Source organism: Geotrypetes seraphini, chromosome 2 (genome assembly GCF_902459505.1).
Source record: "Geotrypetes seraphini chromosome 2, aGeoSer1.1, whole genome shotgun sequence".
Lineage (NCBI taxonomy): Eukaryota > Metazoa > Chordata > Amphibia > Gymnophiona > Dermophiidae > Geotrypetes > Geotrypetes seraphini.
The window spans coordinates 477,490,673-477,504,037 of NC_047085.1; the positions used below are offsets into that span (position 1 = coordinate 477,490,673).

The 13,365-nt window shown below is 41.5% G+C and overlaps 1 protein-coding gene across 1 annotated transcript in view; it reads right to left on the reverse strand.

The window, feature by feature from the left end:
* Positions 1-13,365, reverse strand: part of LOC117354349 (solute carrier family 22 member 13-like) — a 39,052-nt gene that overhangs the window by 18,510 nt on the left and 7,177 nt on the right. The window contains exons 2-4 of the mRNA XM_033931725.1: positions 13,236-13,339; positions 8,187-8,341; positions 6,304-6,472 (exon numbers count right to left, since the gene is read on the reverse strand). Coding sequence (XP_033787616.1) covers positions 6,304-6,472; positions 8,187-8,341; positions 13,236-13,339 — 428 coding nt within the window. The remainder of the gene's footprint in view (positions 1-6,303; positions 6,473-8,186; positions 8,342-13,235; positions 13,340-13,365) is intronic.

The window sequence follows — 13,365 nt, forward strand, 5'->3', positions numbered from 1 at the left end:
GGTTTTTAATAGAAAACAGCAAACATATAAAAAAGTTATTTGCGGTTTTTCAGTATTTGCGGTTCTGTTAATCCCCTATCATAGCGAATACGGAGGGAGAAGTTATTGTTTCATCTTATCAATCACATTTTTACCCTGCATTATCTAAAAATCTAAATAGGTTATAATAAATCCACAATATTAAAATGGTATCAAATAACTCAAAAACAACCCATCTAAAAAAAAACAAAAAAACCCCACAAAATAAAATCAGCTTCATCATGAAAATCTTTCATCATAGTACAGCAAATAACCAGTTTAATCAGTGTACAAACATATTAACCACAGCCACTCTCAAAATTAAATGCTAGGAAAATATGGGCCTTGAGTTGATTCCTAAAATCAAAGATGCTATTTTTTTCTTAATTCTAGAAAGAGATCGTTCCACACCATAGAACCAGCAATATAAAATGTGGGGATAATCCTTCTCTAGATAGACCTGGCAGAATGATGGAACATCTAACTAACTTCTCCTTGGACCTAAGTACTCTGAGGACAATAAACTTCGAGACTTGTAGAAATATTCTAAAAGGTGCATCATTATGTAATGCCTTAAAAAATAATATTTCAAAGCGTATTCACCATATAAGTTGTAACCAATGGAGTATTAACAACTGTGGAGTAATATTTTCTTCTTTATACATTCTATTAATAATATATGCAACAGTATTTAGAATCAGTTTCAACGCTCTTCGTGGTGATTGTGGTAATCCGCAGTAAAGAGCATTGCAATAGTTCAAATGAGACATAACTAGATTTTGGATAACATGTCAAAAGTTGTCCAACGATAACAATTTATTAAATTAAGACCTTTGAAATCAAAATGATGAAATATTTTGATACCCATCAGACAGTATAGTAATAATAATAATAAACAACTTTATTTTTATATACCGCCCTTCCATAAGTTCTGAGCGGTTAACATAAAAGAACACTGGACATTCAGTGATACATACAAATAATTTAAAAACCCATCAAAGTACATGAGAATGAACACTATGGGGTTCATAATTGAAAGAGAAAAACGTCCAAAAACCGGCCTAAGTCGGCCCTTGGATGAACATTGTCAAAATACGTCCAAGTGCCAATAATAAAAACTGGTTTTGGACGTATTTCTAAATGACCTAGGCCTTCATAGTGTCGCTGAACGACCATAGCTAAAAGGAGCTTTTCAGGAGGAGTGTAGAGGGTGGGAGTTGGGCGGGACGTGGGCCGGCTTAGACTTAGTCATACTGCATGTATAACCGAAAGTTAAACAGCACAGGATCGACGGAACTTGGACGTTGTGACTTAGACCATTTAAAACATGGTCTAAGTCACAAAAACCCACCTTAAGTCACCAGATAAGCAGGGACAACACATAATACAGACCCCCACACACTACCCCAATGATCACCGACCCCCCCAACCCCATAAAAATCATAATCATACCTTTAAAATTCAGCCTCCAGACCATCATCACCTGGCAGCCCGGCATAGGAAAGCCTAGTCGATCTGCACAGAGGCGTCTTAAGCCATCTTGGGGGTGAGTTAGAGACCCATGGAGAGAAGGCCCCATGCCCATTGTCAGCCTAGCATGGCTAGCAGCCAGCATTTTCAGTTGGCTTAACCAACATCAGCAAAGGCCTATGGGACATTATATCAATCTGACTCTGGAATGTTGATGCACATAGACCCTAAGTGCTCCTGCACAGAATTCACATACATCCAGCCAAATTGGATTGTTTATCAAGAAGATAGGCTACTTGAATGGGACAAAGAAGACAGAGACTAATCCCATCTACCATGCCTGCAAGTGTCACACCTTCCTTATCAATTAAACTAACCATTGTTTCAAACCGTTTACAAATACTGGGAAATACAATAATTTCTATATTCAGAATAAGATTCCAAGCTATAAAAGCCTCCTCTCTGCACCACACCTTTCTTTCTCTCTTTCTGGAACCCGAAGCTTAGAACATCACCCTCCCTACCCCCCTTTCCCTCTCTACCTCTCTCTTTCTTTGTCCTCACAACACCTATTCAGGAAGCTGTTGTCCTCTCTCCTTCACAGGATCATAGAAGCAGTCTCTGAATTCACTCTGTATTTGTAAAACTTATGTATCTTTCTAAAGATTGCCTTTCTGTATTTCTATATTATATTCTTTATGCAATCACTTCTGGCTGTGCTTGTCATTTGATTCTAATTCCTAATGAAATCTCTGTGAAGGCATTGAACTCGGGACCTGGCATTTGTAAGGGCGCATCAACCATATCCCCTCCAACCTTATATTTTGGGGGCTCCTCCATCCTTACATTTTGAGGGTTTGTCTCAGTCCTTCCTGACGATTTCATCTGGGTAAGTAGAATTAAATTTTTTTTTCTTGTATGGAATAAGCAGGATTTTTTTCTTGTATGCACTGTGCAATAGGCTGCATAAGACAAGGTGAGAGATGGTATTTTCCACTCAAAAGGCCTTGTGCAGTATAGACAGAGTGAGATAGAAATTGAATGACCTTGGGAAACCCTTAGATTGTGCTTTAGACTGGATGGCACACTGGCGAAAAGTTCCAGTAGTATTGTGGGGTTTAATACTTGGTGAGATTTTACTTTATCAACAGACTTTGTATTTTTGGTTTTATAGACAGAGTGAGATAGAAATCGAAAGACCTTCTATAACCCTTAAATTGTTTGAGACTGGATGACACATTTGTGAAAAGTTCCAGTAATATTTTGGGTTTTATATTTGGTGAGATTTTACTATCAAAAGTCTTTGCAGTTTTACCTGTGCCAGTTTGCATTTTATGATTTGCTATATTATAGGCTTGCTAGAGTGTGTTGCATGTAAAAATATTTGAGCTGCTCTGAAGAAAAGCATGGTCCGAAGTTAAAACAGTCACTCAATTAAGACACGCCACATCTGTACTAATAACTTTTACTTTTTTTTTTTTCCTTTGTGCTTTTAATTCTATTTCTTGTCAGTCTCTGCCCTGGTGAAAGGCCCAGTGCACACTGGACTGGAACTGGCAGCTGCTTTTCTAACAAACTTCTTATATTTTTTCCTGCTAAACTTCTGCCTGTAATTTCAGTAAAGTGTGGGCAAGTGCGGGCATAAGTGTATTCTTTATGCCGGTGACTCTTGCCTAACACGCTTTACCTCATTTTTCTACCTATTAACTAAAGTCTCTCTCCTTCATAAGTGGAAGCATTTCAATTGCAAAGGCTACACACAGACAGGGACATTTAGAAGGCCATATAAATATATGAGAAAGGCCCACGAACCAAGGCAGACTTCTGCAGCCTCAAATATGGACCCTTTTGATTTTCAAGAACTCACAAATATTGTACAGAAATATTTTGACAAGAAGGGCGGCCCATATGATGATGATTTTCCAAAACACACATGGTACGATATTCAGAAACAAATGGTTAATCATTCTCAGGAGTTTAGAAAGAAAACAAATAAACGAAAGTGTCTTTTCATTCAAGGCCTATGTAGGGGTATTATTAGTATCAGACAAGAAAATACTGACTTGAACACTCAGTGCCATCAGTTGTCCAAAGACTTAGATGAGGCACAAATTAATATATCCTTGCTAAGAACCCAAATTGTTCAAGCTACAAATTCCTTTTTAGCTGTAAATAAGGCTAAGGCAGAATTAAAGTATTTAAAGTCAAAATGTGCATCACATGGACAGGTTAATGCTATATAACCCCTCTAAACCTTACACCCATAAGCCCCTGTAATCACTGCATTGATACTGAAACATGTGCACTCCCCTATACACCCCCAAAACCCTTTTGTACTGGCATATAAGTGGCTCCTGCAGCCATAAGGGCTATTAGGGTGGTAGATAAGTGGGTCTAGGGGATTCTGGAGGTGGTTTGGGGGGCTCACCGTGACCTATAAGGGAGCTGTAGTGAGATGATGACATGGCTCCCTTTTTGTGAAGTTCACAGCAGTGCCCTGTAAAGTACCCCACTATTTAGGTGTCATGTCTGGTTGTTCAGTCCATCACTTTGCAAACCCCTCCCACGTCCAATAGGGCTTGATCTAGGCATTTTTGACTTGGACAAAAAATTGGACGAAAATGTGGTATGAAGATGGACGATTTAGCGACTTGGACGATCAGATCGACAGGACGTATACTTAGATGATTTTCAAAACGAAAAAAATATGACGTATTTTTTGAAAATGTGTCCTAAGCTGTTTTTTTTTACTTTGGACGACAATTGACTTAAATGTTACTTTCGATTATACCCCTTCACACATTCAGCAAAGCATATAAATAGTTAAAAAGTTCATCAAATTTTGCTTTTATCAAATAATTTAGTTTTTAGTATCTTCCTAAAAGAATAAGAATCGACTAAAGCAGGGTTAGGCAATTCCGGTCCTCAAGAGCCGGAGCCAGATCAGGTTTTCAGGATATCCACAATAAATATGCATGAGATGATTTGCATCTCAAGGAGGCAGTGCATGCAAATCCATCTCATACATATTCATTGTGGATATCCTGAAAACCTGACCTGGCTCCGGCTCTCGAGGACCGGAATTGCCTACCCCTGCTGTGGGGTATGTTGTGAGGTCTACAGTTTGTCTTTGTAAATAGTGGGTCCACTGACCCGATTGGGAACAGGGCAGTCTGTTGGTCACAAATGTGAATTTTGGTGGGTAAGTCAGTTTAAGATTATGTAGAGATGCTGTACATTTTAGGCAACTACAGTGGTGCCTCACACAACGAACTTAATTCGTTCCAGGAGCAAGTTTGTTATGCGAAAAGTTCGTTATGTGAAACGCGTTTTCCCATAACAATACATGTTAAAAAAAAATTATTCGTTCTGCAGCATAAAATATGCTAAGATGACATAAAAAAAGATAACTTTGTCAAAATGGTGAAAATGGTGGTCTTGCTGAGGCCAAACTCTTTGACGAGGTCACACTGTTTTACCCCACATTCACTCCTTCTAATTATTTCCCGTTTCATTTCAACAGAAATCACTTTCCTGCTTTTTTTAGAAGCCATGATATATAAAAAATATTGAGTTTATCTTAAAAGGACGACTGTATACAGTGAGAGAGGGCAGAGTCTCAGCGGCAAAAACTGGGACTTAACTTTTCTTTTTTTTTTTTTTTCTAGCATCGGGGAAGCGGCGAGAGTAGCTCCGCCCCCCCCCAACGCATCAGCAGTAGGCGCCGGGCCCCTCCATAAAAGGAGGCGAGCCGACGGTCCGCCACTGCACAGGGAGCCAGGCGAAGGGCTGTGAGAGAGGGCAGTTAAGCGCAGTGAGTAACGCAGCTCGGGCGACTTCGTTGTGTGAAACGAAGTTCGTTATATGAATCAAGACATGAAGTTCGTTGTGTGCAGCGTTCGCTGTGCGAGGCGTTCGTTATGCGAGGCACCACTGTACATAGTATTATGGTTGAATATCGACAATAAGAAAGAGGGATGGAATGTGGAGTTAAATATGAAACTGCCTCTTATTATATGTTTGTAAGTCTGTTTTTTTGAGACTTAGGCCCTCTTTTACTAAGCCGCGGTAGAGGAATTTCCATGAGTGTCAGAGCATTTAACATTCCAGGCCACGGTAGATACCCCAACTGCAGCTTAGAAAAAAAAAAAGGGGGGGGAGGGGTTAATTATGTGTATTTTTATTGCAACCTGCCTAGGTGGGTAAGAAATTATTTTGATTAATTAATTTAGGCAGCATTCAGCTAGTGTAAATTCTACACCTAAAAGGTGGACATGAATACTGGCAGAACACACAATTTTCTACATGGCGCCCGGCTCCAAGCACCATTTATGGAAGAGTGATCATATTTTCTGGCACCCAAATTTGAGCACTATTTACTGAATTTAGTCCATAAGTACATAAGAATTGCCTTACTGGGACAGACCAAAGATCATCTTGGTTGGACTGAGAACTTTTCAGCACTCCCTCACAGTGTGAAGACTTTCAGTCTTTGGTAACCAGAGCCGATACTGTGATGTCATAATGCCTCATCCAACCAATAAAAGCCAACCTCATCAGTGATGTCACAATGGCTTGATTATCCTATACTTGGATCACTTATTTCATATGAAGGGGTGCTGAAAAGTTCCCAGCCCACCATTCAACTTCCTAAATTCTGAGCGTTATTTTGCCACTTGTAGCTGAAGAGAGTTATCTTACTTCGTTAAGTGCCAATGTGCAGAAACATATCCAGGCCATTCTCTTCTCAGTTGGGCTGAGAACTTTTCAGCACAGCCTCGTATACTAGATGTAGCGTCATAGAATAGCACTTACCATATGTAACTGAAGACAAGCGCCAAAGGGAGAGATCCCGCTAGCAGCAAGAATCTCCAGTTGCGAATGACATAAGCTAGTCCAGCTAACGCCATCAGTCCAAAGGCAAAGAAGAGATGGGATACTATTGAGGCACGGGCCCGCTGGGCAACTCCTACCCATTCAGTAACTAAAACATAAAAACACCAAATTGCAATGACTATATTAATGGTTAAGATACTTATTTACGTTACACATCATCCTACTGCATGCTTGACCTTTGCTTGAGATAGAGAGTTTTAAGTGAGCTTAGAGTTCCTGTTAACTCTAAACCCCCACCCTTTTTTTTTTTACAAAGCCACACTAGTGGCTGTCGCTGCGCTAACCACTCTGAAGCCCATAGGAATTTAAAGGGCTTCAGGGCTTTTGCTACGGTTTTGTAAAAAAAAAAAAAAGGGGGGAGTGGCGGAGTGTGAAAGAAATCCATTCAAAATATTGTATGGCTGTTACAAAAAAAGAAGTGGTCTCACAAATGAAAAATAAAAAGCATCTTTTCTTTAAAACTTTTACCAGTGCTCCAGCAAACAGCCGAGCCAATGGTAGCGTGAAAACAAGTGACAGCAAGAAAACAGAAGGCATATTTAATATGAAAGAGTCAAGCACATATGTAACTTTCCGTAGCAGTACTGCTGTGTAAAAAAAAAAAAAAAATCTTAGCATTCATCTGGAAGTAATGGTACCTGGATCCTATGCTGGTAGACGTGGATGGCCATTTTCGATATGACATCTAGAACAGAGTTAAGACGTTTTGCACAAAAATCCAGTATCAAACATGCCCGTTTTCAAAACTGCAAAATGCCTTATCTTGCTTGTTTGTTTTTTTTAAATGGCCATTTTGCAGATGCACGTCTATCTTTATGATCCTTTTAAAAAATAAAAACCCACCAAACCAGGTCCAAAAGAAAAATGTACAAAACAAGCCATTGGGATGTAGGCAGGGCCAGCATTTGTAGGAGACATCCCAGCAGAGCAGCAGGGCTCCTCAGGGGGCACTGCAGTAAATTTCACATAAAAGATCCTAGGTGTACATCTCACTATAACCAGCTTATATTTTGAGGTGAGCCCTCCAAAACCCACTAGACCCAACTACACCATATCAATAGCCCTTATGCCTGCAGGTGTCACCTATCACAGATTCTTAAATACCGTAACTACCTCACAGTTCTGTGCGGTTAACAAACTAAGAAATACTAGCCAATCATAGATTAATCAAGGTATTTGCCAAACAAGTATGTTTTCAATGATTATCTGAAGGCCAAATAAGAAGTAGAGATTGATATACGAGTAGTAACTTGTTTATCCCATTATTATACTAGCACAGTAACATAGTAAATGACAGCAGATAAAGACCTGAATGGTCCATCCAGTCTACCCGCAATTTGCCAGCTTTTCTCTTCTCTGTAAACATTTAATCGTCTGTCTGCTCATTATGTCCTGAGGCACAGTAGTATAGCCCCACCTGTATACTCCTTCCCTTCACAAGGAATTTCTATCCATAAGGATTCCACGCTGTTATCTATATTATGCAGAATGTTTATTTTGTTTGATTCAAATTCCTCTTTAACTGGTCAGGATAACCACATAGATGGGACTGCATAAAACACAGTCCTATCTTTATGTGGTAATTCACAGCCATTTATGTTGTGACTTAACTGGCTCTGCGTTAGCCGACTCTGCAAACCTGGAAATTGAACGTCGAAGCCCAGACACGGCCCTGCATTGAATATCAAGGAATAATGCCACTGGATGAATGTTGACCCCTTTGTTTCTAGATTGTTCAAAGGACTTGCGTATGATGACGTTTAAACTAGCTTACATAAATATATAAAAATAATCATTCATACCTAAAACAAGATTATTCATTAAAAGTCCTGCTATGCCAATGCCCATAATGCATCGTAAGGTTGTATAGATGTAGAAATCTTGAACAAACGCTGCACCAACACCAAAGGCAAACTGCAGCAACAGGGACAACAGGATGATGGGACGGCGCCCGACCCTATGGAACAAGGACATTATATACTGAAGATAAGAGTTATGTCATTTCAACCTAGATGTAAAGGGAATGGGACTTGATATACTGCTTTTACTTTGTGTGGTTGCAATTGAAGCGGTAGTACTGTCCCAATTCAGAAAAAAAAAAAAATTTCAATTCGATTCAGCCTATTGAATCAATGTTTTATTCAATTTGATTTTCCTGCCCAATTGGGTGTTTTTTGTTTTTTTAAAACATACTGGTGGGTTTATTTTATAGCCTCTTCACCCCCTTTGCCTTCTCCTAACCACACTGGCGCTATGGTGTAAACAAAATAAACAAACAAAAACGACTTTTCCTCTCTCTGTTAAATCTTAGCTCACATTTGCGGTCTAACACCAGCTCTGGCAGGATACACATTTCAAATCTGACACTGCAATCATAAAACAAAAAATACAATTATTTTTTCTACTTTTTGTTGTCTGGTCATTATTCAAATCTTGTTGGTCCCTGGCTCTGGTTGTCTTCTGATAACTTGTTTGCCAGGGTCTCCTTCTTTCTTCGTGTTAACCATCCATCTTCTATCTCTGTCCTCCCCTTCCGTTTCCCTTCCCTCTCCCGGAGGTCTGGCATCTTTCCTTTTTTTTGTCTCCATCCACAGATCCACCTTTTCTCAACTACCCTTTCATCCAGCATCTCTCCCTCCTTCCCCACCACCCCAGGGTCCAGCATATCTCCCTTTCTTTTCCCAACTACCCTCCTATCCAGCAGGGCAGGATTAATTTGTTGAGGGCCCCTAGGCACACAAGTACACTGGGCCCCCTGCCCCACCCCACCCCACCATGCGCCCAGGTAGAAACAGGAAGATGCGTCAGAGGGAAGCTTTGGGCAAGCAGCACTGCTTACACAATTACAGTTCCCGTTGCTTTTCTTACCCATGTTGCTTGCTTGTCTTACTTTCCGTCGATGGGGGGGTTGCCAATCGGGGTGGGGTCCGCATTGCTGATCGATGCTGGAGGGGCCCATCGCCATTTGAAAAAACAATGTTGATGCCTTCCTTCATAGGGCCCCCCTGACCATTTCGGGCCCTAGGCACATGTCTACTTGGCCTATTGGTTAATCCTGCCCTGCTATTCAGTATCTCTATCCCCCCCTCCACACCATCCCTTGTGTCCAACTTCTCTTCCTTTCTGTTCCTTCCCTCCCTAAATCCCATTGTCCACCAGCTCTCTCCCTCTCCTGTTTTTAGACCCATTATTTCTTCCCCTCCCAGTCCAGCATATGCACGTCTGTATGAACCCCCCTTCCCTCCCTCCCTGTACTTCTACACCAGGGCCCCCCTCCTCTGAAGGTCTGTCCCTCCCAAATGCCTGCTCTTCCCCTTGAAGGCCTGCATCCCACCCCTGAAGGCCTGTCCTCTCCCCCTATGAAGGCCTGCATACACCCCAAAAGCCTGTCCCCCCTGAAGGCCTGCATTCCAACCCTGAAGGCCTGTACCACCACCCTCCCCCCAAGGCCTGCGTGTGCCCCCTGGCCTCCCGTGCACCATTTACCTAATATCAGTAGCCTGCAGATTTGCAGAGATCACAGTGCTAGCGATCTTGCAAGCAGCCATAGGTCTTTGGAGCTGTTTCCTCTACCGCGATCCTGCCTCTGACATCAGAGGAGAGGCGAGACCATGGCAAAGGAAACAGCTCCAAAGACTTATGGCAGTTTGCAAGATCGCTAGCACCGCAATCTTCTCTGCAGGCTACTGATATTAGGTAAATGGTGTGCGAGAGGCCAGGGGGAAGCACTTCCCAACTGACCCTCCCCCCTCGCCCTCTAAAGCAGGTGCGGCAGCAGCCGTCCAGCAAGAGGCAGTGCTGCCGCTCCTGCTTTAGGGGGGGAGGGTGGAAGGTTAGTTACCGAATTGGGAGGCCGATTTTTTTTTGTTGTTGTTTTAAATCGATTCGAATCGATTCACCTGAAGTGAATCGGTGAACCAATTTGAATCGCGGTTTACATATTTTAGGCAGGTACTTATTTTGCACCCGGGGCAAAGAAGTGTTAAGTGACTTGCCCAGAGTCACACAGAGCTGTGGTGGGAATCAAACACACAACCTCAGGGTGCTGAGGCAGCTGCTCTAACCACTAGGCCACTGCTCATCATTTCTGTCATTGGAGGCCAGGTAGCTCTCAGGGACTTCTGATGGGCTCTCTTTTATAGAGGGGAGCCCATGTTGCAAAGGCAAAACACAGTTTGAGTCTCTGCTTTATCAAAACCAAGTCATCACACCAGGTCCGAAGCTCCCATAAGAATTTGTTTATCTACAAAGTAATATATAGAAATAAAAGGACTTGCCTATTTGTGAGACCTTTCATTACTTGATTGTTTTAAACTAGTAGTTGACAGAGCAATCCCATGTGAATTGAATATTAGATGACTTTTTTGTTGCTGATGTTTTGATGAATTTGTAGAGTTTGTTTTTCTTTTCTTTATCATTTATTCATATTTCAACAAAGTATATATTGAACAAAAACAAGAGTCTTTATCACATTCATAAAAAATAAAAGAAATGATAAACAACAACACTTTCCAACATTTATCAAGACTTACATAGTCCTCACTATGGAGAGACAATTCCATAATCAGAAGGAATGATACTTTTACGAAACAATTCTAAAAAAATAAAGTAGTAGCACATCCCCATTTATAATATGGACTAGCATAATAGGATTCACTTGGCAACCTGAGTTACTATCCCCTTTCCTTCCAGGAAGAATTGTAATTGGGAGGGCTTATAGAATACATAAGAATTTCGATCTAAATAGATCAAACATGTACAAGGGTAGCGTAGTTGAAATTTTGCAAAAGAGGGAGGGGTTAGTTTGTGATTACATATGCCAAACTAGGCGAAGGTGTTTTGTGTGTTCGAAAGACACGTTTTCTTGTTAGGATTGATCTGTACTAGTCCGTCTTGTTTAGTTTTACAATGGGTGTATTGATGTTGTACTGCTCATGGGCACCGGGTGTCAAATATGCTAGGTACGCCACTGATTCTTAACAAAAAAAATCAAACAAAAACACCTAATGAACTTATTGCACTTCTTCGAAGGAATTAACAAAAGGATGGACAGAGGAGACCCCATAGACATTATATACCTAGACTTCCAAAAAGCCTTTGACAAGGTACCCCATGAACGCCTACTTCGGACACTGAAGAACCATGGGGTGGAAGGAGACATACATAGTTGGATCAGAAATTGGTTGGCGGGTAGGAAACAGAGGGTAGAAGTGAAGGGCCACTACTCGGACTGGAGAAGGGTCACGAGTGGTGTTTCACAGGGCTCGGTGCTCGGATCGCTGCTATTTAATATATTTATAAATGATCTGGAAACAGGGACGAAGTGCGAGATATTAAATTTGGACGACACCAAACTATTTAGTGGAGCTTGGACTAAAGAGGACTGCGAAGAATTACAAAGGGACTTGAACAAACTAGGGGAATGGGCGACGAGATGGCATATGAAGTTCAAAGTTGAGAAATGTAAAGTACTACATGTGGGAAGCAGAAACCCGAGGTATACGATGGGAGGGATGTTATTGAAGGAGAGTACCCAAGAAAGGGACTTGGGGGTAATGGTGGACATGACAATGAAGCAGACGGCACAGTGCGCAGTAGCCGCTAAGAGAGCAAATAGAATGCTAGGTATAATCAAGAAGGGTATTACTACCAGATTGAAAGAAGTTATCCTGCTGTTGTATCGGGCGATGGTGCGTCTGCATCTGGAGTACTGCGTCCAATATTGGTCGCCGTACCTTAAGAAGGATATGGCAATACTCGAGAGGGTTCAGAGGAGAGCAACATGTCTGATAAAAGGTATGGAAAACTTTTCATACACTGAGAGATTGGAGAAACTGGGACTCTTTTCCCTGGAGAAGAGGAGACTTAGAGGGGATATGATAGAGACTTACAAGATCATGAAGGGCATAGAGAGAGTAGAGAGGGACAGATTCTTCAAATTTTCAAAAAATAAAAGAACAAGAGGGCATTCAGAAAAGTTGAAAGGGGACAGATTCAAAACTAATGCTAGGAAGTTTTTCTTTACCCAACATGTGGTGGACACCTGGAATGCGCTTCCAGAAGGCATAATAGGGCAGAGTACGGTACTGGGGTTCATGAAAGGATTGGGCAATTTCCTGTTGGAAAAGGGGAAAGAGGGGTATAGCTAGAGGATTACTGCACAGGTCCTGGACCTGTTGGGCCGCTGCTTGAGCGGACTGCTGGGCACGATGGACCTCAGGTCTGACCCAGTGGAGGCATTGCTTATGTTCTGTGAGGATGGATTCTTGCTTTTGGAAGTGAATCTTCCATATAGATCAGGGGTGTCAAAGTCGGTCCTCAAGGGCTGCAATCCAGTCGGGTTATCAGGATTTCCCCAATGAATATACATGAGATCTATTTGCATGCACTGCTTTCATTGTATGCTAATAGATGTCAAAGTTGTTCCTCAAGGGCCGCAATCCAGTCGGGTTATCAGGATTTCCCCAATGAATATGCATGACATCTATTAGCATACAATGAAAGCAGTGCATGCAAATAGATCTCATGCATATTCATTGGGGAAATCCTGAAAACCCGACTGGATTGCGGCCCTTGAGGAACAATTTTGACACTTGTGATTTAGATAAAAGAGCAGCAAGTCTCCCACAGAGCAAGGCCTCAAGTTCAACACATAGGAGAATGGTATACATTTGAAAACCAAGCTAGGCCCTGTAAAAACTATTTAGGCTGGATGTATTGGCAGGCTTGTGGGTTTTTTTGGGTTTTTTTAGATCAACAATATTCTCATTTGTGAGTACAGAAATGCACTGTGCAGAACAAACTATTCAAATTACAATACCTTTCTCAAGTTATTTCCACGTAATTCTTACCTGTCGCTTAATGGGCCAAGTACCAGTCCTCCGATGAGAAGTCCCACCATAAAAACAGACTGCGAGATGGCTTGCTGCTCTTTTCGTTCACAAACCAAGTCAAACTGAAGAAAATATGCAAGGATTATAA